Source organism: Penicillium manginii, assembly GCF_028828005.1.
Source record: "Penicillium manginii strain IBT 31320 chromosome Unknown utg000004l:1.0-7231830.0:1.0-7236170.0, whole genome shotgun sequence".
Taxonomy (NCBI): Eukaryota; Fungi; Ascomycota; class Eurotiomycetes; order Eurotiales; family Aspergillaceae; genus Penicillium; species Penicillium manginii.
Genome location: NW_026643105.1, coordinates 4,371,403 through 4,398,469, shown reverse-complemented (window position 1 = coordinate 4,398,469; position 27,067 = coordinate 4,371,403). Strand labels below are relative to the sequence as shown.

General features: G+C 47.8%; 8 protein-coding genes across 8 annotated transcripts; 5 read left to right on the top strand and 3 right to left on the bottom strand.

Moving 5' to 3' along the window:
• Positions 1 to 453: 453 nt before the first annotated feature.
• On the bottom strand, positions 454 to 2,589 carry N7533_005348 (NADP(+)-dependent, decarboxylating phosphogluconate dehydrogenase; the record flags this gene model as incomplete). The annotated part of the gene is made up of 5 exons (XM_057101998.1): positions 454 to 894; positions 944 to 1,396; positions 1,457 to 1,908; positions 2,017 to 2,204; positions 2,573 to 2,589. 5 exons carry the CDS (start codon positions 2,587 to 2,589, stop codon positions 454 to 456), a joined length of 1,551 nt encoding a protein of 516 aa, XP_056961628.1.
• A 1,258-nt stretch (positions 2,590 to 3,847) lies between these two features.
• On the top strand, positions 3,848 to 4,915 carry N7533_005347 (RNP domain protein; the record flags this gene model as incomplete). The annotated part of the gene is made up of 1 exon (XM_057101997.1): positions 3,848 to 4,915. The coding sequence occupies one exon, from the start codon at positions 3,848 to 3,850 to the stop codon at positions 4,913 to 4,915; it is 1,068 nt and encodes a 355-aa protein (XP_056961627.1).
• Positions 4,916 to 6,092: 1,177 nt separating this feature from the next.
• On the top strand, positions 6,093 to 8,421 carry N7533_005346 (putative C6 transcription factor; the record flags this gene model as incomplete). Its single annotated transcript, XM_057101996.1, has 2 exons — positions 6,093 to 6,623; positions 6,712 to 8,421. The coding sequence occupies 2 exons, from the start codon at positions 6,093 to 6,095 to the stop codon at positions 8,419 to 8,421; spliced, it is 2,241 nt and encodes a 746-aa protein (XP_056961626.1).
• A 418-nt stretch (positions 8,422 to 8,839) lies between these two features.
• N7533_005345 (uncharacterized protein) lies at positions 8,840 to 9,340 on the top strand (the record flags this gene model as incomplete). The annotated part of the gene is made up of 2 exons (XM_057101995.1): positions 8,840 to 9,018; positions 9,106 to 9,340. The coding sequence occupies 2 exons, from the start codon at positions 8,840 to 8,842 to the stop codon at positions 9,338 to 9,340; spliced, it is 414 nt and encodes a 137-aa protein (XP_056961625.1).
• A 2,808-nt stretch (positions 9,341 to 12,148) lies between these two features.
• Positions 12,149 to 13,702, top strand: N7533_005344 (uncharacterized protein; the record flags this gene model as incomplete). The annotated part of the gene is given in 4 exon segments (XM_057101994.1): positions 12,149 to 12,911; positions 12,967 to 13,430; positions 13,447 to 13,560; positions 13,643 to 13,702. The coding sequence occupies 4 exon segments, from the start codon at positions 12,149 to 12,151 to the stop codon at positions 13,700 to 13,702; spliced, it is 1,401 nt and encodes a 466-aa protein (XP_056961624.1).
• Positions 13,703 to 15,484: 1,782 nt separating this feature from the next.
• Positions 15,485 to 17,236, top strand: N7533_005343 (carotenoid oxygenase family protein; the record flags this gene model as incomplete). Its single annotated transcript, XM_057101993.1, has 2 exons — positions 15,485 to 15,577; positions 15,638 to 17,236. The coding sequence occupies 2 exons, from the start codon at positions 15,485 to 15,487 to the stop codon at positions 17,234 to 17,236; spliced, it is 1,692 nt and encodes a 563-aa protein (XP_056961623.1).
• Positions 17,237 to 17,268: 32 nt separating this feature from the next.
• On the bottom strand, positions 17,269 to 17,712 carry N7533_005342 (uncharacterized protein; the record flags this gene model as incomplete). The annotated part of the gene is made up of 1 exon (XM_057101992.1): positions 17,269 to 17,712. The coding sequence occupies one exon, from the start codon at positions 17,710 to 17,712 to the stop codon at positions 17,269 to 17,271; it is 444 nt and encodes a 147-aa protein (XP_056961622.1).
• A 2,071-nt stretch (positions 17,713 to 19,783) lies between these two features.
• N7533_005341 (histidine kinase osmosensor) lies at positions 19,784 to 20,786 on the bottom strand (the record flags this gene model as incomplete). The annotated part of the gene is made up of 2 exons (XM_057101991.1): positions 19,784 to 20,111; positions 20,551 to 20,786. The coding sequence occupies 2 exons, from the start codon at positions 20,784 to 20,786 to the stop codon at positions 19,784 to 19,786; spliced, it is 564 nt and encodes a 187-aa protein (XP_056961621.1).
• Between the last annotated feature and the right edge of the window lie 6,281 nt (positions 20,787 to 27,067).

Here is a 27,067-nt window from a genome sequence, read left to right as displayed (position 1 = left end):
GACCAGACCTCCCGTATATAGCAAGGAAGTCTGCGGACGAGGGAATGATCCTTCTAGGATGGAAAGTTGGGTAATCCCAATTCCTTGGAAGAGAAGACGGCCGCGGGGGGGGGGAGGGAAAGAAAAGAAAGAAAAAAGACGAGAGCCCCCAAAAAGATGATGGAAGGGAGGCAGGAGGGGAGAGGCCCGATAAGATGGCAGGTGCGATGGGACGTTGCTTGGGATGCCCTGATTAGGCTTAGCGTGGTCTCCAGCGATTACCTCATATATGCCTGAGGCATGAATCTAGTCAGTCTAAATATACATTTACATCTACTACTGCTGCTACTGCTACTGCTACTGCTACTGCTACTATGCAACACTCTGTTGTAATAATAGTTCGTAACGTTCCATTCATGCGGCATCTAAATACATTGAACCCAATTTTTTACCCTTCTATCCCCAGCCTGGCATTTATGCCACGTAGGTCGAGGCAGACACATCACCGCCACGGCCGGTCCAGTTGACGTGAATGTCCTTGCCCTCGGGGAAGGTCTCGCTGGCGTGCTCGGGCTTGATGCGGAAGGTGTGAGCACCGAAGTAATCACGCTGAGCTTGCAGCAGGTTGGCGGGCAGGTCCTTGGTGCGGTAGCCGTCGTAGAAGCTGAGGGCAGTGCTGAAAGCGGGCAGAGGGATACCCCACAGAGCCGACTTGCTGACAACGTTTCTCCAGCCAGACTGGGCGGTGGTGATAGCCTTGGTGAAGAAATCGTCGAACAGAAGGTTCTCGAGGTCGGGGTTGTTGCGGTAGGCGTTGGTGATGTCCTTCAGGAAGACGGAGCGGATAATGCAACCACCGCGCCACATGAGGGCAATGGAGGGCTTGTTGAGCTTCCAGCCGTACTCCTTGGCGGCCTATTATCAGTAGTTAGCGTGATGTTCAGGATTTAAAAACGAGACGGACGAATCCGCCGGGAGGAGGTCTCACATTCTGAATGAGCATGAAGCCCTGGGCGTAGGAGATGATCTTGGAGGCGTACAGGGCCTGCTCGAGGTCATCGATGAAGGCGGCCTTGTCGCCCTCGAACTTGGGGGTGGGGCCACTGAGGACGGTGGCGGCAAGGGTACGCTCGTCCTTGAGAGCAGACAGGCAGCGGGAGAAGACGGCCTCGCCGATCAGAGTAACGGGCATGCCGAGGTCAAGAGCGTTGATGGCGGTCCACTTGCCGGTACCCTTCTGACCGGCTTTGTCGAGGATCTTCTCAACGAGGGGAGTTCCGTCGTTGTCGTTGTAGTAGAGGATATCGCGGGTGATCTCAATGAGGAAGGAGTCGAGAACACCAGTGTTCCACTTGGCGAAAACATCACCAATCTCCTTGCCAGAGAGGCCGAGACCACGCTTCAGGATATCGTAGGCCTGCAGAGATGATTAGCATTGCTGCAGAGCTGTGGGCGTAGTGGGGCAAAAGGAACGTACCTCGCAGATCAGCTGCATGTCACCGTACTCAATACCGTTGTGAACCATCTTGACGTAGTGACCAGCACCCTCGTCACCGACCCAGTCACAGCAAGCCTCACCGTCGCTCTTGGCAGAGATGCTTTGGAAGATATCCTTAATGTGGGGCCAGGCGGCCTCGTTACCACCGGGCATGATGGAAGGACCGTAACGGGCACCCTCCTCACCACCGGAGACACCACTGCCGACGAAGCTGATGCCCTTCTCATTGAGGTAGCGGGTACGGCGGTTGCTGTCGGGGTAGTGGGAGTTACCACCGTCAATGATGATATCGCCCTTCTCAAGGAAGGGGAGGAGGGACTCGATGAAGTCATCGACGGGCTTGCCGGCCATGACCAGGAGCATAATGCGACGGGGGCGCTTCAGCTTAGCGCAGAACTCCTGGATGGAGTGGGCACCGACGATAGACTTGCCTAGGGAATATCAGCATACCGGGTCTGGGGAGGAGCACCTTGCGGTCCCTCTCATAGAGCCTGAGAGGGAAGGGGTGGAAAGAATAGGCAATATTCAGAATGGCTTACCCTTGGCCTCGTTCTCGAGGAAACGGTCAACCTTGGAGGTGGTACGGTTGAACGCGCAAACGGTGAAGCCGTGGTCGGCAACGTTCAGAATCAGGTTCTGGCCCATGACGGCCAGACCGATGAGACCGAAATCAGCACTGGGAACATGATGCACCGGAGCGCCGACATTGATGCCGGCGAGACGGGCGCTATCGTCAGCGACATAATTCTCTTGTCAATAGCCGCGAAACCGCGAACGAAGGGGAAATGGGGGAAAATGTTGGTGGAGGGGGGACCCGAGTGATTCCGAAGATGGCGGAGCTCTGAGCTCCTGGCGTAGATAATGCGCTGGCATGAATTGCAGTCAGGCTGGTTATGCTGGACTGCAATTGCCGGGCCTCTCACAGGTCACAGAAGCTCGCGGACTCTTTGTCCGGGAATCCTCAGGGAAATCATCATGGTATAGAAGTTGACGATGGCGGGGGAGGGGGAGGAGAGGGGAGTAAAGGGAAGCTTGATGAAACTGGTGGGAGAGAATTGTATAGGGTAGGAGAGGATGAGAAGGAGATTAACTTACACAGCTTGATCAGCCATGATGAATGATGTGAAATGAGAAGTGGTGAGGAAAGCAAGAGGAGAGAGGGTTGAAGGAGGATAAAAGTATGGAGGGGAAAGAAGAGAAGTTGAGCCCAACCGGGTGACGGAGCAAGTCTTCCGTCATCTGGTGGGACACGGGGGGGGGTCACCACTCTGAACCAGGTTCATTTAGGTGACTTAGCTTATTGGGAGTGGAGGCGTAACCGTCGAAACTACAAGGCCATTACTTTGTCCGGTGTAGCGCCAAGTATCCGGTCCAGGACGACTCTGCTCCGGTGAGGGTCATCCCACTCGGGTTCTGTTCTCGGAGGTTGGGGGCAGCGATCATTATCCGACCCGATCAATACCCTCATCCTCGGGTCAATTGGGGGTTTTCAGTATTACAAGGAGTGTTACTTCATATATACTTCCTCTATACTAGAGATAATGATCAAACATGAATAGAATACCTCTTGCAGGATATGCTATAGTTCATATCCAAGGTACATGACTATACATGACTATACTAAATGACTGCATCAACGCGGGGCATGGAGGGGTAACTACCTAGGTAAGGTAGCTGCGGAACTTCAAACGGTTGCCATAGCTAACGCAAGTCAACTCCCCCCCCCCGTGAAGCCGAGATCGCAGAGGGGAAATCCGGTCCATTGAACTACCAGAGAAAAAAGTAGTTGATTTCCGCGCATTTAATCACCGCAGCACCGCATCCACGCATCGGTGAACCCTTCTGGCGGGGACTTTCGACGATGGAGAAACTTGCTCCGTTGCCGATATCCCCACTAGTCCATATCCGGCCTAGGGTGGGGGTTGCTGCTACCTGCTCAGTCAGCATGATGTAACTTCTGCTGACTCATCCAGTTTGCCTGGCCTTGCCTTATCGCCTTATCGATACTTTGTGGCCTTATTATTACGGCTGCATTACTCTTAGGAAATCACCTGACATCAAATTTCTTGGGCGGTCGGGTCGCATGGTGAATTGAATACTGAAGACTGAAGTCTAAAGAAAGACTATCGCCTACTCCAACATCACGATATCCCTCATTTCTTCCATCTTCATCTGCGTCAGACCGGTCTACATAATCGCCGTCTTCCTCTTCCTCTTCCATTCACTCTATCCAAGCCACGCGATCGGGACTTCAGGTGTTACGCCTGGCAGATTAACTGTCATATCAGTCAGGTCCTGAAGGTACGTACGTGCAGTTGCTACTCTGCACACACAACTCAACCGTCTCTCTTTGTGGACTGTCCATTCATCATGTCCTATCCACCCCCTCCAGGTCTCAAACAGACTCCCTCCTCTCTTCCGGCTCGTCCTCCTCCATCCGCCAATGCTGCCCAGCCAGGAGGCAATACCCGCCAGCCGGGCTACAATGCCTTCACGGCCTTTGCCCCACGCTCCGTAGCTTCTACCCAGACCAATCGCACCAGCAGCCCCGTCGTCTCGGCACCACCTGTGTCCAATCCCGGATATGCTGCGCCTGCGACCAGTTATGGAAACTACTACCAACAACCAGCTCAACCAGCCCAACCTTCTTATCAGAGTGGCCCCTCATACTATGGCGCCGGCGCCGGAACTGGCTATAATGAGAACAGCTATGGCCCGACCGTCCCCCACATCCAGAACCCCTTTGGTTCCACGCCCAATCAGTCCTACGGTGCTGGTCGTGGTCGTGGCCACGAAGCTGGTGTAGATGCCGAGACCGAGGCCCAAATCGCCCAATGGCAAAGTGCATACTCGAACATGGGCGACGAGGCAGCGGCTGGAAAGCGTCGTGATGGGGTCCAGCCTGCGATAACCACTACCACCAGCACTTATACGGGTTCGGCAACTCCAACCACCGCCAGCACCCCACTACCCCAGCCCGAGTCACAGAAAACAGTGCAGCGCTCCGGCGGCGGTCAAAATTGGAGTGATACGACTCTGCTTGAATGGGACCCTGCTCATTTCCGGCTTTTCGTGGGTAACCTTGCTGGCGAGGTGACGGACGACTCGCTGCTCAAGGCATTCGCACGATACACCTCCGTGCAAAAAGCACGAGTGATTCGCGAAAAGCGCACACAAAAGAGCAAAGGGTATGGATTCGTTAGCTTCAGCGACGGCGACGATTATTTCAAGGCCGCCCGAGAAATGCAAGGGAAGTATATTGGTTCGCATCCGGTTCTCTTGCGGCGAGCCACGACCGAGGTCAAGCCGGTCTCGAACAACAAGAACCAGAAGAAGAATGGAGGTGGAAACCGTGGAGGCAACCAGAGTGGAAAGGTGAAGCAAGACGGCGTGAAGAAGTCTGGCAAGACTAAGGGTGGCTTGAAGATTCTGGGTTAAGGCTCGCTTCTTCTGTAATAGTAATATGAAACATTTTCTATTAGAAATCCGACCTGCCCAGGGTCCTCCAACCACTCGATATCATGACATTTCAACTGAACTGGATGAGATCGAGAAGAATTTCTTAGGAATGATGAGAATACCTTAAATGTTATAGATCGGTCTGGAACTGCTTCGTTATGCCAACCAATCCAAAGTGGATCTGGCGAGGGCCATGCATCAGCCGACCTTCTGTTCAGAACCGTGGTGAGTGTAGGGTACTTGCACATGATTCTACACCAGTGGTGACATCAGTGAAACACGAGTCCTCCAGGTGTTAGACAATATAAAACAAGTAGGTTGTAGTAGATGGCCGAGAAACCACTTGTGCCCTCCAGAATAATTACTAGTAATTGTTCAACTTGAAGTTCGAGTTTCCCCTCACCAAACCCTATTTGAGACAAAAGTAAGCCGCACCCTCTCGTTACTCCGACGGTCTCCTAACTTCCTGCTTCTCAAGCAATCTATTTCGTCTAGCTGATCTTACACAACCAATATGAAGCTGCTTACTTTGACCTCATTGACTGCTTTTCTCGGAGCCACTGGGGCGTGGGAACTCAGGGCCGGAAACCAGAAATGGACCGGGTCAACCCCACAAGCCTGTCACGCCGTGGTTATCCCGAGAGGCGCGCAGATCAGTTGGCACGGATCTCGTGGGGCTACTACTGTACAATTCTTTAATACTCAAGGCAGCTGCAGGCAGGTGTATCGCACGGTGGCGGGGCAGGGTGATATCAACGCCTCCAACACTCTATATGGATTCATGGTTAAGGCATAAATCTCGAGGGATGGGTAGTTCAGTTTTTATTTCTTAGTATATTCAATCTATATTCAATCTTCTATCTTTCACTGGCAGTCATTAGCTATATAATCCAACGATCCCCGTCCTCAGTACATGAAACTACCCTAAATCCTTAGGGTAACCTCCAGGGCTGTGAGGAACCAATAAGCTCGTGGGGGCCGCCAAGCCTGACTTCGTCGTCAGGTAAGCCTTCTTTCTTCCTGCAGATTTACGGAATTTTTCTACCCACTTTCAGGGGGGGAAATACCTTATAAAGGCTTCTTCTTTTTATTCCTCTCCTACCATTCAGCTATCTTTCATATCCACCCTGCCGTGGGTGTCGTGGATCTGCCAGGCATGGAGGACCAGGTAGACCCGGCGATCAAGCCTGAACGCACACCATCTCAATCTCGATCATCAGCACCAAAAGTCCGACTCAGTTGCGAAGCTTGTCGTCAGCGCAAGGTCAAATGTGACAAATTGAGTCCATGTACCAGCTGCGTGCGCCTGGGTTTCGTTTGCGTCCCCGTTGAGAGAGCACGTTTACCGCGGGGTCGGACAAGGAGGCCGCCTGAGCGGGCACCCAACACCGACAAAGAGTTAGCAGATCGAGTGGCAAAGCTAGAACAACTCCTCAGGCGTGTGGCCTCCGAGCGTGATGGTGCCCCAGTCACCGGCTCCTCTTCTACTGGGCCCAGCACGGGCACTGGCACCGAATCCACTTCCACCGTGGAGCATGGACTACAGACAAACATCCCGGAGCAGGAGGCCGCCTGGCGCGATCAGCATTCACAGCCATCTACTGGTTTTACAATGACTCTGCCACATCGGCCTCGTCAATCGACTTCTTACATGGGTAGCTCGTTCTGGGAAGACATTATGCATCAGGTAAGCACTTTAATTTATGTTGCGCCCCCTGTCGTGATACAACTAAAATCATTGGCTTCCCGATTGACTTTTTTCCTTTGAGGATTAGACTTCAGAGCTTCGTGATGTTCTTGACGATCGATTGGAAATAGAAGATGATACTCGACGTCCTTCGAACATGGGTGCTTCTGTCATTGGCTCCGAGGGCTCAGAAAGTACTGGCAATTCACCCCAGTCGTTTCGAGGCATCACTATCACCCCCCAAGCTCGCCGAAGCTTGTGTGAGATTTATATCCGAAATGTCGACCCCGTTTTCAAAGTCCTACATAGGCCCTCGCTCCGGGCCTTCTTACGCGATGACCAGCCATATCTGGATTATGAACCTGATCACCACGCCCCAGCCACTCTGGCATGGGCTGTCTACTACGCTGCGGTAGTGACGATCGACGACACACAGTGTCAGTTGCTGGTCGGCCTCGATAAAAGAACAGCGGCAGCTTGTCTCCAAGCGGAAACAGATGCTGCACTACAGAGATCGGATTTCGTCACAACTAATGAACTGACTGTATTACAAGCATATCTACTGTCATTGCTTGCTGCCCGCTGCCAGGATCAAAGTCGCCGTGTCTGGACAATGTCAGCCATGGCGCTCCGTGTCGGCCAAGCACTGTGTCTTCACATGCGGGACCCGCCATTCCAAGTCAACCCGTTCGAACGAGAGATGCGCCGCCGTTGCTGGTTATGCATTGGACTTCTAGATTTCTCGGCCTCGCTGGATCGAGCCTCGGAACCGATGATGCAATCCGTCTGGCTAGACTCACACCCGCCTTCCAACATCAATGACGAGAATATGTGGTTCAACATGAATGTTCCAATTCAAGAACCGCCCGAGGGCAGCTTCACTGATCTCACCCTGACCTTGATTACAGCGGCAGCACAGTCCGTCGCAAGAATGATTGCCTATACAGATTTCATCGAGCAAGCTGTCGACGAAATGAGCTCCAGACAGCAAATTCTCCTCAACTTCCAGCACAAAGTCACAAAATTACTCAGCGGATGCCGACCAGAATCATCCCCTTTCCAACTGTATACAAAGCGAACAGCAACGACAATCTACGGCTGGCTCCAGCTAGGCTGTCTCCGACCCATATCTCGAAGTCGCAACTTCGTCCCTCCCACCGTACCAGGCGACGCCCTCCTCAGCCTCGCCGTAGACAACCTCGCCAAGGTCCAAGAATCCTACAGCGACCCAACCACCGCACAGTGGATGTGGTTCGGTGCCCTGTGGGTACCGTGGCACGGCCTGGCCGTCGCATTAGCCGAGCTATGCGTCTGCAAAGACCCAGAAGCAATGTCCCGACACTGGCCCGTCCTAGAACAAGTCTATCACCGCTCAAGCCTCGCAATCGCCGACTCACAACACGGCATGCTCTGGAAACCTCTTGAAAAACTAATGCACCAGGCCCGAGCCCACAAGCGTCAAATGCTCGGCAGTGCCTCTCCAAGTGAACCACCAGTTCACCAGGCCCCGCCACCCATCCCCATGCAACAACCTCTCCAATCGGCCCCCGGAGAAGTCCACGTTCCTCTCACGCCGTGCTATGATCTGAGCATCCAGAATGATCTCGCTGCTGGCCAGCTCGATCCAGCTGTAATGCCGCCGAATATTCTGCTGGAGCCTTGGCCGAATGTTTGGGATTCAATGGATTTCAGTGCGAATAATCTGCCGGGCTCGGTGGATAATGTTGCCTGGATGAATTATGAGAATTTCATTGGGGATGTATATGATAGTGTGGATTCTATGTTCCTATCGCGATGATTTCAATACCATGTTCAATCCTACTCAGGGTCTGGCGAAGTTGTCAGTATATCTTGATGATTACATCTCGCTAGTCCCATCATTATAACGACGAAGAGGAGATTCTCCACTTAATTCTCTTGTTTTCTTTCTTTGAAAATTATGACATCTTCGTCTTGTGCTAGATAGGTACCTGGTAGATTAGTACTTACTAAATACTCCAGGGCTACTAGTACTTAGGTAGTGATACACTAATTGTACAAACCTTGGACTTTGGAATAAGCTTTGGCCCCCGACCTCGGGACTTCACTAGTGGGTTGTGTTACCTGGAAAACCGCGCTGACTCTACGACTAACTTCAACCGGAAGTTCCCACTAGAACCGCTTCAACTCCGCACGCAACTCACTGGCGACCAACTTGGAAGCTTCCTTCCAAAAAGATGTTATCTGAAAGTTTCTCCAGCCTCAAGGGTCTCCGCCCCTCACAGTATATCTTCGGCATGCAGGCGATCCCACTCGTAGCCAGCGGTATCTTCACCTTGTTCTGGCCGTCAGCAGCCGCGGCTTTCCCAAACTCCCCGCTGAAGGATATCAGCAACGGCACAATACAAGCGATCAGGTATGCGCCACCAGTCCCGAAGTCTCCAAGTTCCCCCGCCCCCACATTTTAATCGACAGGGTGATGCTTACTTGACTATGTATGCAGTCTAACGTCTCTCTCACTGGGATCTTTCTACACGATCGCCGCGTACCAAAACAACACCCCAATGATGATCGTTTCTGTTCCCGGTAGACTCCTGGCTGCTTTTGTATTTCATCAAGCTGGCGGGGGATGGCGCGACGTTGCTCCTTTCGAGGGCGTAATGGGCCTTTTCACGGCAGTGGGTATTTATTGGGATTGGGTCGCTGGCCGCTCAGCAAGGGAGGTTAAGGAAGAATGAGCGGCGACGCGTTGAATGGGCACCCCCCGGGCAGCCAATCAATTGTCATATTCTGGTCGCAAGTATTGACCAAAGAGCCATCTCCTCTCGTGTAAATTATTGGCGTAATATTAATCACTTAGTAGTGACCTTGCTCTTTCTGTTGCAACCTTGTAGAGGAGTTTCGCCCAGAGTTTTGAACCGACTGGAGAGTTTAGTTGGAAAAGCTCAACATTCCAGGCCCTGCCAAGGGAGAAGAATACACAAAATGGGAGAGAACAAAAGCTTCGATAAATAACTTGAACCCCACGTATTTGCTCACGTCTATATGACACGTCCTGGAGCCATCTTCAATCTTGATCTACGTATTACCTGTCAATCCAACCCCAAGGTCCCACCCCATCGCATCTCATTCAAGTTCTGCAAAGCTTCAGAGAACCCTTCAAATCCTCGTTCACGCGCTTGCTTAGCCATCGAAATGCGCTTGGCTGCTATTTTCGCCCTTCTTGGCGCCTCTTGCGCAGTTGCCCTCTTCGAAGATACTGGGGCTAGCGTAGCGAAGATGGGACACTGTTTGAGGGAATGCGGCGATGATCTCAATTGTAAAGCCTACTGTCTTACCGTGAGCAATTGATACAATCTGTGGATCTCCCGACTCGGGACTATGCTAACAGAATTGCTAGAATGGGGTGACAGATACCCTCAACTCCGTCTAATTCCAGTACGACACTGGTGGACGGGATGGGTTTTTGTCTACTACTAGCGCTAGTGGTATACATCAATGATGATGAACGTGTGTACGGTGTGATGGGCGCAAATTTGATCGATCTGAAAAATGTATCTCAATACTATATCGCATCAAAGATGTCAGGTTCCAACTTGGTTTCAGGAAAGGAAAGGTATTTCGAGGTGACATGTATCGGCTTCAAGTTGTTATTTAGTATTTTAGTACCTAGAAAGACACTGGCACCTCGTCGCAGCACCTTCTTGAAAATGGAAAAGGATTAAGTTGCATATTGCGCACTTTACGTCTTCACCGACCAAAATAGGCTTAATGCACTTGGTCAAATCCATTCGAAGATTTTGTCGAACAGCCGTTCCCGGAGTAGCAGTTGACGCCGCGTGTAGCCGAATTGACTGTCGATCATCATTCAAGACTCGAGTATCCATACCCGAGATCAACAACAGAGAACCTACCTCAATGGCTTGAGATAAAGAAACCACTCAATTGACCATGAATTTCGGCAAAGCGAGAAAAGAAAAACTCCCAAGCGGTCAATGACGAGAAAGAAGCCTTCCTTGGCATCATCTTGTTCGGCGCTATCGGTACTTGGAAAAATTGGAGAGAACCGCCGACATCGCCAGCTGAACAATCCCTCTGCATGATTTGCTCCGAAATAAAATGGGGGAACTGCTTTGAGTGGAGACATGGAGACGGAGAGGAGAAAATCGCTTTCCCCCATGTCTCATAGTATGTTGGGGGCGGGCGGGAGGTGAGACGGCGATCCTGGCAAATGAAAATTCATGGGGTTCTCGTGTTCGAATTGATGAGATTATCATTGCCAAGAGCAGGATTTCCTAGTTTCATTCTTGGTGTCGTGCAATTCCAGAGGGTATTGGTGGTTGAGTGCCGAGACGAGAGGTACGATGGGCTTCTGGAAGTCTATCCGAACAGCCTCAACCGTAGATCGCAGTTAGTAATTACCTCCAATACAAGGAATGGACAAAATCTCCTCAAGAGGGATTTTATTTTCTCTTTCGCTCCACGCGGAGAGAGGGGGGGGACTGGACTCTGGGGCATTTGATGGGGTACGGGGTGGGCTCCATGAAGAAAAAGGTGGGTGGCTTCGACGCGGAGAAGTCAAATGTATTTCTATTACCCCTTCAAAACTCCCCATTACCCCTTCGAAACTCCGGATGATGGCAAAACACGGGAAGTTAGCGCCCAACGAATGCCTTTTAGGTACAAGAAACAGGGAGATCGCGAGGAATCCCCGGAATCGTCTTTCTCCATCTTCTCTCCACACGACCTTCCCCGGGAACGTCCAAGGTCATTGTTCGGAATGCCTCGCGGCCAGACTCGGCCCGTGAACTGCATAGACCAACGCCCTAATGCGCCCATTGAAGGTTCGGTGGGGAGCACGAATCATGGGTCGATGATCCAAAGAATCCCCACTCATCCTAAAAAGTGGCAAAGGGGGGGGGCGACTCCGCCAGGTGGCATAACAGAACGAGGGGAGAAGGAGGAGAAACAGTAATCAGCCAACCGGGGCTGGCTGGTTGGAGCGGGCCGAGAAGCAAGAAGAATTGAGGCGGGATTTATTACGTTTCGCCGAACGCTAACCCGGAGAACCCTAAAAAGAAGATAGTGGGTCTATCCATCCTAGGGCTTGCTCTGTTTTGACTCCAGATGCGGTCATCGCCCACTTTTTTGAACGATGCTGGAATTTCTTTTACATAAAAACCCCGGGGATCTCGCATGGTACAATAAGCCTGGTGTTCCCCAGAGAACTTGATCATAACTCCCCCGCCTCATTAGGCCTACTTTCTCAACTGTCCACCGCTTTTTTTTTGGCTCTTCAACAAGCAGCTCGATCAGACGATCATATTCTCGGGTGGATTCCGAATAGGGTTTCAAGCCACTCCGGAAGCCTGAAATTTTTGGACGGCGAAATTCCGAGCTTTGTCCGTCATAAGCGTTTGGATCTCTGAGCAAAACTTCTGCAAGCGAAGCTTGGCTTTTTGTAACACACCTTTCACCTAACAATATTTCGGCCTTCTTCCTTCCTCCTCCGTCCCTCCATCCCACCTCTATCCTTTAATTCAAATATGGATCACGACGAGATATCTCATGGCCATCGTGGCCAGCCGGAAAATAGCACGGCCCCGACTGCTCCGACTGAAGACACCCCCAATCGCGATGAGGAGAAGATGCAGCCCACCGAGGACTTTGGAGAGAGAGATATCAAGGTCGGATATATGAACGAGGCGGACCGCCATGTCTATGAGAGCGGTATTCAAAAGTTCAGCCGTCTTGGGTGGAAGCGACTTACCGTTGTCCTCATTGTCGAGGCTATTGCGCTGGGAAGTTTGTCCATTCCTTCCTCATTCGCGACCCTCGGAATGGTGGCTGGTGTTATTCTTACCGTTGGCCTTGGAATTATTGCCATCTATACCAGTTATATCATCGGAAAGGTTAAACTGGCTTTCCCCGAGGTTGCTCATTATGCCGATGCGGGTCGGCTGATGGGAGCGCGGCTGGGTTGCCCTCGGTTCGGGTTTGAGCTTGTGAACTGGATGCTGGCTATCCAATTGCTCTTCCTGACCGGATCCCACTGTCTTACTGGTACTATTGCCTTCCGGAACATTACCAGCAGCGAAATCTGCTCGGTGATTTTCGGTGTGGTGTCTGCGATCATTCTCCTTCTACTCGCCGTCCCTCCTAGTTTCACCGAGATGGCCATCCTAGGTTATATTGACTTCGCCTCGATCATTCTCGCTATTGGTATTACGATTATTGCCACTGGAATTGAATCTAGTCACGAAGTCGGTGGTCTTGCGGCTGTTGATTGGTCTGCTTGGCCGAAAGAGGGTATCACTTTCACCGAGGCCTTTGTTTCCGTGTCGAATATCGTCTTCGCGTATAGTTTTGCGCTCTGCCAATTCTCATTCATGGATGAAATGCACACCCCCCCGCGACTATGTGAAATCAATCTGGGCTCTTGGTCTCATTGAGATCTTTATTTACACCCTTACCGGTGCTCTCATCTACGCCTTCGTTGGCCAGGATGTCGGTAGCCCTGCCCTGCTCTCCGCCGGTAATCTGGTTAGCCGTATTGCTTTCGGAGTTGCTTTACCTGTTATTTTTATTTCCGGCTCGATCAATACCGTTGTCTTCGGACGTCTTGTCCACGGCCGTATGTTCGCCAACTCGCCTATCCGGTTCATCAACACCAAGACTGGTTGGTTAACCTGGTTGGCTGTTATCACTGTCGGTACCATCCTTGCATTCATTATTGCCGAGGTGATTCCATTCTTCAATGATTTGCTTTCGATCTCTTCGTCGCTATTCATTTCTGGATTTACCTTCTATTTCCCCCCCAATGATGTGGTTCCTGCTCCTCAAGGAGGGCAGCTGGCGCGACCCTAAGAACCTCGTCACCAGCTTGGTCAACCTTGCCGTCTTCCTGATCGGTATGGTCATTTTGGTTGGAGGAACTTACTCCAGTGTTGATGATATTGTAAGCACACAGCCCATAGTCCTCGAACGAGTGACCTTATTGTCTTCTCCTCCCATTTCTAATACTAACTCGAACCTTCCAGATCAACAAGTACAATGCCGGCACCGTTCACGGCGTTTTCACCTGCGGTTCCCCAGAATAAATCATGTGTTCTGGATAGACCACTTTGTTATTCACCTTTCAAGCGTGTTGGATGTATGAATGAGCGGCCCGTGAATTTTTGGGCATGAAGCATAAGCCACCGAGTCATGCAAGTTTATCTCGACGAGCCATGAGCGGCGTACAGGATCTGTGTTACTATAAATCGAATTATGATAGACATTTCAATAACATTAGACATTTTCAAGATATGAAATTGTCATGCGAAATCAGATAATGCAAGTATCTCCCATACTCTCTTCCGATTCTTCCCCAGATTCTCTCGAACAGACGTCGTGGTCAGGTTATTTATTTTATGAAATAGCAGACCGCTTGACAAGGATTGGTTTTTTATATTTCATCTTCTGCGGGACAAAAATAAATGGATGCCAGTGAAGAGGCGTCTGTCCTAGGGTGGGCTGATTGAGGCAGACCCCAGCTTGGCATCGATCAGGGGATACGTACACCAAGAGGGAAGATACTACCGAATCAAGTCCCATATCGATTGCGCGAGTAAACAATTTGCGAGGATTCCTTACTTGGATAGAAATTTTGGAGTCCAAGGTCCCAACTTCGTCCATCTTCAGGGATACATGGATTTTCTCCTTCGTTAACGTGTGGAGTTTTGCTCCCCTCGGCTTGACTAGTGTGGATAGAGGTGCCGGCGCTTTCATCAAGTCGTTGATAAGTGCATATTCGTGCGCGATTAATACACTCTGAGCATGGAATTTCACCATTGCAGGCCTTTCGGATATTTGCACAACTGTCACAGGCGCGTCTATGTTTCCCACCTCGTTGGCTTTCTGGAATCTCTTCGCCCCTTTCTTCCCGGACTTTGCATGATTTCCAGTGACGCCGAAGCACATCCCTGGATGACTGTCAGCAGCTCCCTTGGCGAGATTTCTCCAACAAATATGTTTTTGCAGCTATACCACATACCCTCGACTAAATACAGCCCCGCAGAACTGGCATACGTTGCTCCTTACGGCCGTATCTAGCGAAGTTAGTCACCACCCACACTCAATATGATGCATCAGCAAAATCCAATACGCACGAGTTATTAGATGTCGTTTCAGATGGTCCAGGCGCCCAAAGACCGATGGGCAGTGGTCACAGTGCCATTGCTTTTCCTGCGGTGAGACGTTCATCCCGGGGGTCCGCCAAACTTGCTAAACCGCTTCGAGGAATGACAGGCGAGCCAGAACTTAATGGGGGTCTGTGATTGCGAACTCCGAGCTTCTGATTCGCTCCGAAATCAGAGGTCCGAAGATCCGAAATGGGACCTGGAGGTTTCCTTAGCGAACGGTGGGTTTTGCGACTGTGTTCTGGAAGGCCCGTCCAGCGAGCCTCGCGCCCGGCAGAGCAACCGTTTCTGGGTTTTGTTGCGAGTCAGAAGTGGTAAGGGGAATGCCTGAATATTCCATCTACCTGAGACCGGTTCCAAATACTCGTACCGAATGATGGGACTGGGGCTGGGTGAGAAACTCGGATGTCGCAGGTCAATTTGGGGGGGGTCCGTCGCGATTCCCCCGCTTCGCCCAGCCAAACAGCGTCGCGAACAAACGAGCGTTTCCTCCGACGGATTAGGCGGAGGTGAGATCGTCAAGTCCGAAAATTTTGGACTTCACCCCCATTTAAGAATGGTGATATCTTCATTACTTTCTCTTTCTATTCACTTCCGACAGATAAACCGACTTCCAATTGATTCGAATCTATCTTTCATCCCTTTAACCCCTACAAAATTAGTCCGCTAGGACTACACTGGCAGCAATAACACAGATCTAATATGCCTACTTTGACTGGGGAGGCAAATACTGCCGTGGCGAGTAGCTCTAAAGATGTCGAAGAGCACTGGAATAATTGGCCCAACGAGAAGGGTGTATGTTGCCACTTCGCCATGATTAAACCAAACAAGCCTAACACATGAGATGACTATCAGTTTGACCCCGAGTATGAGCAACGTACCCCGGTAGAACTTCAAGTTACGGGCCATTTTCCTGCATATGCTGCCGGAACACTGTATCGCACAGGTCCGGGCAAGAGCCAAGTTCAAACGGATGAAGGCTATCTCTTGCAGGTCTCGCATTGGTTTGATGGCTTCAGTCAAACCCACCGATTCCAAATCATCGCCCCTGATGATTCCGAATCACCACTTCGAGTCCTTTATAACTCTCGATTTTCGACGGATCAGCTTCTTGAACACGTTCGGAAGACAGGTTCCAGGAATACGCGCTCATTTGGCCAGAAGCGTGATCCATGCAAGGCTTTGTATGGCAAAGTCCAAAGCGAATTCGTTCCTGCTGAGGGCCCAGCAATGTCAAATGTCGGCGTTACCCTCTCGGTCAATATGCCAGGTCTTGATAAGCAAGGTGAAGAATCTTTCGATCGCTGGTCCGGTCCCAAGGGAATTCGAAACTTATATGCGAAGACCGATCACAACGAGTTCAAGAAGCTAGACCCAGAAACCCTGGAACCAATTGGTCGAGCTTCACAAAAGGACTTTCATCCTGAGTTGGCTGGGCCACTCGTCGCATCACATCCGCGCTCTGATCCCTTGACGGGGGATGTGTTCAATTTCAACCTCACAATCGGGGCGTCTTCTACATACCGTATCTTTCAAGTTTCAGCAAGCACAGGGAGAACCTCCATCCTCGCGACATTTCCTGGGATTCCAGCATATATTCATTCCCTTCTCCTTACTGAAGACTTTGTGGTTCTTTGCATCTGGAATTCTCATGTGAATCCCTTGAAGGCCGGCAATGGGGTCTTTATGGAATCCATCATGCCTACTAACCCTACGCAGCCCGCCACATGGTACGTGATTGATCGTAAGCATGGCCAAGGCCTAGTCGCAACATATGAGAGTCCTGCTTTCTTCTCTTTCCACACGATCAACGCCTGGCAAGAACCGTCCCCGGAAGATCCATCCAAGGTAGACATCGTTGCGGAACTTGTCAGAAAGGACTCTTCTGTAGTAATCGAACTCCTCAACTACGAATTCCTCAAGTCTTCGCTCTCAACGGCCAAAGAGCATATCACCAACAGAGGCGAAAATATGCAATCCACAATAACGCGTTTCCGTCTTCCGACTCTTCCATTAACGCCGACGGCTAAGCCCCAGAGGGCTATCATTGAATGGTCTTCTTGCATCGAGCTCTCTCCCGAGTTGCCGACAATGAATCCTAGCTTCGGTACTAAGAGACATCGATATGTTTACGCCACCACTTCTCGTGGGGAGGCTACCTTCATGGATGGACTTGTGAAGTTCGACTCCGACAAGCAGGAATCATGGCTGTGGACGCGCCATGGCCACACCCCGGGAGAGCCGATCTTTGTCGCCAACCCAAATGGCACAAAGGAGGATGACGGCGTGCTTCTTAGCGTGGTACTTGATGGTCAGCGAGGAACGAGCTATCTACTCTGTCTTGACGCTCAAAATCTGAGCGAGTTGGGTCGGGCGCATGTTGATGGGGTGGTTGGGTTTGGATTTCATGGACAGCATATCCCTACTGTTGGCCTACCTACTGGTGATTACTAGGCGGGAAAGGAGCGACTCTATTTTTACGGACATCAGTTCAAGGCAGAGATTATCTCTAAAAAATCAAAATCAAAATTATCACTCGATCTCGTGTCTTTCGGCGTATATTCGACAAGTTCTCCCCCCGTTATCATGGATTTCCAGAGCCAATGTTCCGTTCCTGAGACATACCAGCCGACGGAATTTCCCCCAATGTTTTGCCAGACTCCTTGGGCGTAGAAGTCGGATGGCTGGTAGTTTGTATAATATCCCTTGAATAGATCCATTGTTCTTTGGTTCGCTGAGTCTAGGGTGCTGAAGACACCCTCAATAATGAATTCCGATTCCGCGTTGTTCAGCATTCTCTCATGAGCAAGCACATAGACGCATGGCTCTTCGGTGACATTTTCTCCGGTAAAATTTTCATGGGCGATTTGGACTGCTTCAATTAAGTCGGATGGAAATTCGGATTCGCTGGAATTCGCGTATTGGCTCATTTTGGAGTTTTGATGTTGTGGTAGATTTGTTTTATCACTGCAAGTGAAAGTGCTCTGTATTTTGACATGGCTGGAAGGTATCACGAAGCAATAAGATGCGTTGAGTCAAAAACGAATAATGACGTTCAAAATCATATTTCATATCTTTTAAGTGCAGCCCTTGGTTTAATAGTTCTTCTGGTTCCTCGGTGCAAGCTCTCCAGACCCAGCGCTCCCAAACTTTAACGAAAGATGGCTCCGGTCGGTCATCCAGTACTAGTATAATATACTAGTACCTAGGTAATTGCAAATTGTTCAATTTGCTTGTTACTTACTCTTTTCCGAGAAGGCGCAGGTCTATTTACTTTGGTTTTACTTCTCTTAGTATCAGTATAAACCAATAACACTAGTACTAGGTAGTAACTACTATTTAGTAGCTCCCGAGGTCCATACCATCTTCATCCTCTCTCACTGTATACATTAAGTCAAGTAACAATCCAATATAATATACTATACTAATGGGTTATAGTCGCCCTGGGATGTCTGAGGCCTGCCGGTGCCTAGGCCTAGGCCTAGGCTCCCGCCCTCAACAGTCGGCCTTTTTCTCTGATACCGCTGCGAGTGTTGAAACGGTGCAAACGGTGAGGAAGGGTCTTGATATAATCGATCATCGAGAAAAGCCCGCGACGCCTCTGAATATCGTGTCATATCAGTGAGTAAATGTTGAACAAGCTGCAAGTTGAGGGCCAGTTATTTTGGGTGCTTCACAATTCACAGTGATCATTATATCAAAGTCCACGGGTAAGGCGAGTGGTTGGGTATAATACTATAAGTACCCAAACTCTTGCCTGTAGAATATTATTTCTTAAATACTCTCTTTTTTTGTTAGAACAAAGGATATTCAATATTTCTTGATTTCACTAGCTACCCTTTAGTTTAGACTGTGTTAAACTGTGATATGCTTAGTATACTACTTATATTAGTCTAAGCTGCTCTATCATCACTAGCCTGTTCATACCTAGGTATATAATATTAAATCTTATAGATAAAATATAAATAGAGCATATATCTATTCTTTTATACTACTAGTACCTATATATTACCAGTGATATAGAAAAAGCTTTATATAGCTACTTCTTAGCTATTTCGTATTGATAGTTTTAGAAAGAGTCTGACTAAAAATATAGTAGATTATACAGAATATGCTTAAACTAGTTACTAATAGTATATAATAGATAAAGACTACTAACTACTGAAAGATGGGAATGCTCGCTGGCTGTCTGTCAAGCAGACGGGTCGATCGCAGAGGGACAAAACCACCACACATAGTGTGCAGGAGAGTAGGCAAGGTGATGGCCACTAAGATATAACCTCCTAAGGCATCCGAGCCTTCATGAGCAGTATACCGATACCGCTACCGCCGCAGGAACTGAAAAGACTGAATAATGACACTTAACAGGTGTGTGTATTCCTAGAATGCTATCGCGCGAACTAAATATCTCCCTGTAAGCAGACACCTTGTTTCTAAGGCTCTAGTCACATGACTCCGATGTTGAGAGCAGAATCCCCATTACACTACGTATAGTAACTAGTAACTAGTAAGATTAGTAAGTTATTATAGAAGTTTTAAGTGTGAATACTATACTGATAACTCACTTGATAAAGAGCTAAATATTTAGTATAACCTAGTATAAGTCTGTTTAGTTAGCTAATATATTCATACTCCCAATTCCCTGTGCACTTATTCCTAAAAAAACAGATGTGACATATCATTCTTGCTGTAGCAGTGATTTAGATTAATGCAACGGAGTCCTACCCCCTAGAATCCTTCTGACCAGGCCTAGTCAAACTAAATATAATATCAATAGCTGGGATGCTGCTTTAGCTGAAAATCCTACCTTGCTCGATATCCTTAGCGGACATAATCCGGGAAGGTCTGACACCCTCTGATTTGCACCAGCCTCATATCACAACAGGTAAGGTTCATTGCCATTCTATTGACATTCTCCGTCGAGTTCTTCCAGATTCCTTTAATATTGCGAACTGTCGCCTGGACCTCTAGAAAGCCATCTTTGCCAACCTCTTTCGTTATCTATGTGACTTCCTGTGCGAACTGTCGGAGTTGGTCGACCATTGTGTTGATAATTTCCTTCAGAGCAAGAATTTTGCCTTTGAATTCATCTTGCACCTTTTGTGTGAGATCCCCCGTTGGGACTGAAGTTGTTACTGTAGCGATATCACGAACTTGTATTGTCAATTCATTCGCTATGGTATTGATATTGAGAGTGAGCTTCTTCCATTTCCCCCAGATACCGTAGATTCGTGCCTGTCCACCAAGGACATCTTCATCTGATATCTTGAGCCACACGATTGACCTCCGCGGTAAATGTACGGAGTTGGTCCACCATTGTGTTAATAGTCTGCTGAAGATTGAAAATCCCACCTTTAGTATACCGTTCAACCTTCTAACTCAGCTTACTGTGAGCGAATATTGTCGTAATAAGGACAATCTCAAGGACTTAATCGGTGAGATTCGATACCATAATACTAACGTTATCAATGAGCTCCTTCCAAACGCCATGTACCCCCACAATTTGCGCCTAGCCGCCCAGGATACCGTCAGTTCCCACCTCTCGTGCCACTCAGGAGACCTCGTTTGCGAAGACCTGCAAATATTCCATCATTATATTGATTGTAACTTTGAATGTCGTAATATCAGGATTCATTTCGAGTAGATGTATCTGAAGTCTTATGGAAATGTCTCCGTTCGCTACTTGAGTAATAATCCCCCGATTTCCCTAAGTGCTTTTTAGAAAGCTTCATTCATCAGCTGACGTTTTCGCACCTTTTTCTACATACTCTGGAGGTGGGTGATTAAACGGCGGATCAATTATGGAAGCAGGTGTTCCAGTGCCGTCCTTGGCCTGCTTTGCTTTACAGGAAGTCTCCATAATCCATTGTCCGGCAGAGTCTTGGAAAAGTAAGCCAAAGAAGCGAACAAGCCTATGGTTGAGACTTGCCAATTTTTGATTACCAGGAATAAGTGCTTGGAGAACGGAGGCTACCTCGGAAAGCGCCGCGTCTTCCGAGGACATCTTCGATTGAGCGACTTGTTTATAACTGGGCCGCGAATATAATATTCGATGAATTCAACCACGATCTCGGTTATGGAAGACTGAAGTCAATTCGCTGCGGAGAGATTATATCCACTGAGAGGACTTAATCAAATGTTCAGGAGTTGTAACTAGCAAATTCTAGGTTCTCGTATAATTTAGGTGAAGAAGGGTCTCCTTGAAGCAATGAGTTGTAGTTCATTAGGTACACTGAAAGTGACACGCACAGGTAGAACCTTCAAGCTTTTTTTACATTTTTCGTAGCATCACTTGAAACGGAGGCGTGACGTTATTTCGTAGACTTCTCTACACTGATACTTTATGAGCTTCTCCGGTGTGGTGGGACTGCAGCGTCCCTGGCAATCTAGACCACATAGGATCTGAGAATTGCGAGAGCAGCCGACCTGTAAGCACGCCACACGCCCACAAGGAAAGTCTTGCCGAACCATTCCCCTCCAAAGCTTTAGTTGGCACAAGACAAACTTTCCATTTTCATCAATGACGCCTATCACGCAGGATCGGACACCGTGGACGGGCGGGTGATATAGTCATGATGTTGATAGGGCGAGCTATTTCTTTACAACTATCACTCCCACTCAATACTGATTTTCAGATTAATTCCAGCGCATCAGAAAAATTTATAAGCAAGGTATAACTTGAATGCCGGTGGATTCGTGGAATCCGCAGGACGATTGACAGATCATAGTGTGGAAGGTATGATTCTTAAAGCCACGAGCACAAGGTGGGAATGTCGGTGAAAGAAGTCCATGGATATAGATACGTCTGTCTGATGTTTTGGATGGAAAGGGGCATTTTTCATACCCTTTGGAAGCATTTTTCTTCCATAGCCCTTCTTAAATAAAAAACGAGTGAATCCGAGCTCACTACTTCAGCCAAGTAGGCCGTATTACCGTAGCACAATTCTGGAAATTGATGAAATTAACTGATAGCGGAGTCCCGAGTATGAGACAGAGTTTTGGTACCGAGTACGTATTCCTGTTGCGAGTTCGATGAGCCGAACGCTAGACCTTAGCGCACATGCGCACATACTGTATTGGGCGATCATACCAGTCTTGAAGGTAGCTGTTCCTTACGCCAGTGGGTTTGTATTCTATGCTGTGCTTGCAGCTCGTGCTTCAATCTATGCACTGTAAATATGAGGTCAATCTTGTTAAACATCACATTTTCTACGGGACCCTGATCTTGTGGAGTTCGCGGGATGAAGAATCTGATTTCCGACATTCCAAGAGAGTTTCCCCGTCCTTACAACGAGTTCAATCATCAAGCAACCTGCTAACAAAAAAAATTAGCCTGCTTGGGGATATGGATGTGGCAAGCAACCTAAGCATTGGATTAGAATATGGAGGGTGACCAATTCTCATCCTCCAACCTCTCTTCATCCTGCACCACCGTAACCCAATCAATTTCAAAACAAGGAATCAGGATTGTTAATATATTCCTAGGATCTTCGCTACTTTCTGACAAACATGCTAGATATTTCGCTCATTTGTATTCATGTTTCAATGTGAGGAATCGGTGTGATATATCTGTCAAGGACTGTGTCGATGCGAGCTCCTTAAGGCCCAAGTACGAATTTAAGACAAGGCAGAGCCTCAAACTTCAAAAATGTGGAGATCTCATTAAGAATGAACGCTCTAGGGATGCGGGCCGTTGAGAGATATACCTTAATTTACTGCACCCACTCACCAAGTGTAAGAACTAAATTGACTAAACTCATTTCAGCGCTGGAATACTCGAGAGATTTATCTTTAGTACCGACAAACTATTTTCGCTCATCATTTCCTTGGGTTGAATTTCATTCAGGTTGCTTATTGACTTTTCGTAGTAGCCAGTTTGATCGATTTGACCCCACCTCTATACGCCCACATATTTACCTTGATACTATCGTTCTGTTCACTTACAATCGTCGTGAGAGGGCCATATGGAAAGTGAGGCTCTTCTTGACGGCGACTACGGCTCATTTGATCATCTAATTCTCCACGGTGTTGGCCTGTTGGAATAAAAATCGCCGCAACTGTTGCCAGAATTGTTCATAAATATTTTAGGTTCTTTTCGGCAATGCGATTGTCGGATTCCCGGAAATACGATAAATTCCGAATCATAATGAAATTCATTTGGGAGGAGTGTTCACTTTTTGATACATTCTTGTGTTAATCTAGCGTCACTTCGTTTCGTTCACGTGGATTACGGAGGCTATCAACTTCGTTCTGTTCTAAATGACTTGAATGACCGGACTAAAGCTTACAGGCTGCTTTTGAGATATTCAAAGACATAAATTTAGCTACATAAACCAAATGGATTGACTGCTGAGGCACTTGATAGATCTCGTTTCAACTGTATGTTGGGTTACATCGCAGGGTTACGAATTTCTTAAATCATGACCACATCCGTGAGGCCTCGTAAGAGCTTATTGAACAGTACAATGCGTACTATCTCTGTGTTATTACCTATGTTACAGCCCAAATTTGAACGTAATTAGACCTGATGTTTAGGGTTCGGCTTTTTCAATCATTTCAAGTGGTACTGCAGAGTACATACCACCAGTAAAACCATTGCTAGAGAACTCCAGAAATTAGGGGTATTATCTATTCCCCGAAATCTACTACCGTGCTACGTAAATCACAGGTGCACATGTGAGCCATGCACCCTTGGGGCGTGATTTACCTCGCTCAGCTGTAATTGGACAAGATCACGTCTTAGGCACTTACCTCATTGATAGCCATCAATGGCTGCGTAGCAAGCGTAATGTCAATTCATCCTGCATGCCTCACATCTATCTGCTGTTCCTTTTTGTATCTACAAGTAGCAGTGCCAGAGGATAAAAGAGGAAAGGACAAGAAAGAAGCGAAAGGTCCAGAAACTGGGCTGCAAACACACAGTTCAGGTATGCAAAAATCATAAGAAATAATTTTGCACCAATTTCAGTGTCCAAAAGCCCATATCCTCTGCAATAAATTTCTAGCTGTGATATAAAATATACTGAATAGCTGTGGTTAGAGTTCAAGTGATGAAATTCTGACGCTATAACTTGGCAAGCCATGAGATCGATCTGTCCGAAAAGGAACAAGAAGAGATTTTAGGACTCAATTGACTACATAATGATGCAGGTGTGTTACATGGGCGTTTCTAGACAAAGGACAAATCGTACCTTTTTGAAATGCAACTTTTGTGACACCAAGAACGCTAATCGCTTCCGTATTTCATCAAAAATGCATTGAGAAACCCCTCCTCTATAACATTATACATAAAGGTGTTGTGCTCACCATGGTCCTGTTCATAAGAGACCAGAATCATCCAGATCCTAGATCATCGGCACTCAATTTCACCCAGGACGATGAATCAAAAAGCATGCGCGTGCAATCTCTCAAGAGCCATAAAGTGGAATGATCTCAAGGAGCTTATTGAGAATGACGATTTCATCCATAGCAACTGTGTGGCTATTGAGTCGGACCATGAACATATATCGAATGTTCTTCGACAACTTGTTGATTTGGGAGCACCATGCTACCCTTTTTGTATTGAAACCACGCGATATCATAGTATGATTCACAGATACACGCTTGCGTCTGACCAGGCATCGGGTAAGTAAATCGGTATAACTTGATTTCCGGCGACTGATGTTAGTAGTTGACAGATACTGTCGTATATCTACCGAAGGAGCAAGATATGATGACGATAGAGAGTTTATGGACAAGTATGCATCTCCTATAAAGACGCTATTGGAGGGCAAAGAAGGGGGATTCGACCCCAGGGACGTTGTGTCTGGAAGGATTGGGGCTATCTTCCTTGTACCTTCATATCAAGGCAAGAGAGTGGTTTGCCAGAGACAAGGTTCTGACCTTCGGGACTAAGATTTACATGTATTTGCCTTCTGTTACATGTATATTGAAAAAGGAAGTCGTTCTATAGTGAATGTTTCCAAGATGGATTCATACAAAAATTTGCAATGTAGAAAAAGATAGATGAACCTACGATTGAGAGCACTGGGCCCTACGGTCGATAGGTAGACCAATGTACTTCGGTAAAAGCCCTGCGGCGAAGCTAAGGCCAGAGTAAGAACAGGTGAGAAACGAGAAAATTCAAAGTGAATACAAATTGTATTATCAATGTACTGTTCATGTGAAACATGGAATTCAGGTTCGTCACTATTTCCTGCTAAGCTATTTAGATTGATAAGCACCCAAGGCACCTTGTGGCAATGGACTATGATGCGAATGTGTTATGCCATTTCATAAAATACCCGAATATTGCGTCATATCAGTGAGTAAATATTAAACGAGCTGCAAGCTAAGGATAAGCTTTTTGAGTCCTCCATAATTCGCAGTGATTATAATATCGAAGCTGAGTAATAGTTGGGTGTAATACTATAAGTACCCGAGTTCTTACCTGCAGAGTTATTGTTTTTAAATATTCTCTTGTCATTCTAGAGTAATTAATATTAAATACTTCTTGATTTACTAGCTATCCTAAAATATGATATACGTATAAAGAACTAACTACTGTATCATCACTAGCCTGCCTAGGCGTTTATATACAATCTTGAATTTTATAGTAAGTAGTAGAGGGCATACCTAGTCATTTATATGGTACTAGTAATATAGAATATGCTTTACATCACTATCTCTCACCTGCGCATTTATTCCTCCAGGGCTCGATTAACGGACCTCAATAGTTTTAGAAAGAGTCTAGCTAAAAAGATAGTCAGCTATGAAGAATATCCTCAAGCTATCTACTAAAGTTTTATAAGAGACCAAGACCAGCCACTACATACAACAGTAATTAGTAAGTTAAGTAGAGATAGTCTAGAATTTTTGAGCGTGTTATCAGTACTAAAAATTTTCTCTGCAGTACGCTAACCGTTTTGATATAACCCAGTACATATTTCATCAGTTGCCCCAGACATTGTCACTGCCGATTTCGCGTGCACTTCTTCACTGTAAATTATCACCGACGCATCATTCCTGGAGCAGTAATATTACAGTCGACGCGAAGGAGCCCCATCGTTCTTCTAGCCAGGCCTGATCAGGACCTAATGTTGACGACCGGGCCGCTGGGAGCGCTCTGCTTCGCTCGACATCTTCGATAAACACAATCTAGTTAGGCCCGATGGCTCCTGGTTAGCCAGCCCTCCAGTTGCATTCGGAAGTGTTTCATCTCTCCAGCATTACTTTTCCGAACGGAGATTAGTTGTCCATGTATCAGAAACTTGCTTTATTCCGACGGCTATGAACTTCCGATCTCATGCCCGATCAGAAGGTTCGTTGGCAGCCATGAGCCAACTCTACGCTAGATCGAGCGAGCCATCGCAGCATCCATGACAACGAAGAGAAGCCGATCATCGATCACCACTGACAAACACCACGGCTTTTATAAAAGCAAAATCGGTCAGTGGTGCGTCAAATTACTGGTCACAATATGAGATTCAGCTCTGTCAACCCTTAATTATAGCCGAGCAAGCAAAATAACAAGCCAGGCTGCAGCACTGAATCTACACCAGATCTCTCGTTGTATTGGAAGATATAGACCATATCGATTCCCGCGGTACCGAGTGATCCGGGGCCCTCGTGCACGTCGTGCACGTCGTACACGTACAAGGAAGCGACGACTGGATGATTGCTAGTGTGCCCGTAGGCTGACCCCTAAGCTCCTTCCACCGCAGCATGTTTTGACGTGGGAAACTTATCTTCAAAGCCCATGGGAAACCTGCCACCTTTGTCATATTACTATCCTTCTTCGAATGGAGTCGACGCCGACTTTCAGGTCTATCCACTTATATTGCAGCCTCTGGGCTCTGAATACCGGTGGAAAAACGCTTTTCCTAACTGCAAGTTTCGTGTGTTCAGATTCCTCGGAGTTTAAGGGGCCATCTTAACTTTGTCCATCAGGTACAAGATATTCCAGACCAGATAGATACATCCAAATATTCTCAATTTGAGAACTCCGATAATCCGACAATATCGGCATTGCGAGATGGAAAGTCCTGTCTTTGCAAAGCTTGGGTTTTTGTGCAGCATTTCCATCAAAAGGCATGGAGCAGCTTCATATTCACAACCGACCAGATCAACAAAACCATCAACGACAATGAAATTGAGATATCTGCAGTTGAAGCTATGTCGGTTGAAACCTCGGTTCCTTTTTTGTACCCCATCTCAGAGTGTGAAGATTGATTTTCTGATGATTTCCAAGGAGGGCCGCAGGAAAGTCGAGCAATTTCGAGTCGTGGCCCTCAATACACAAGTATA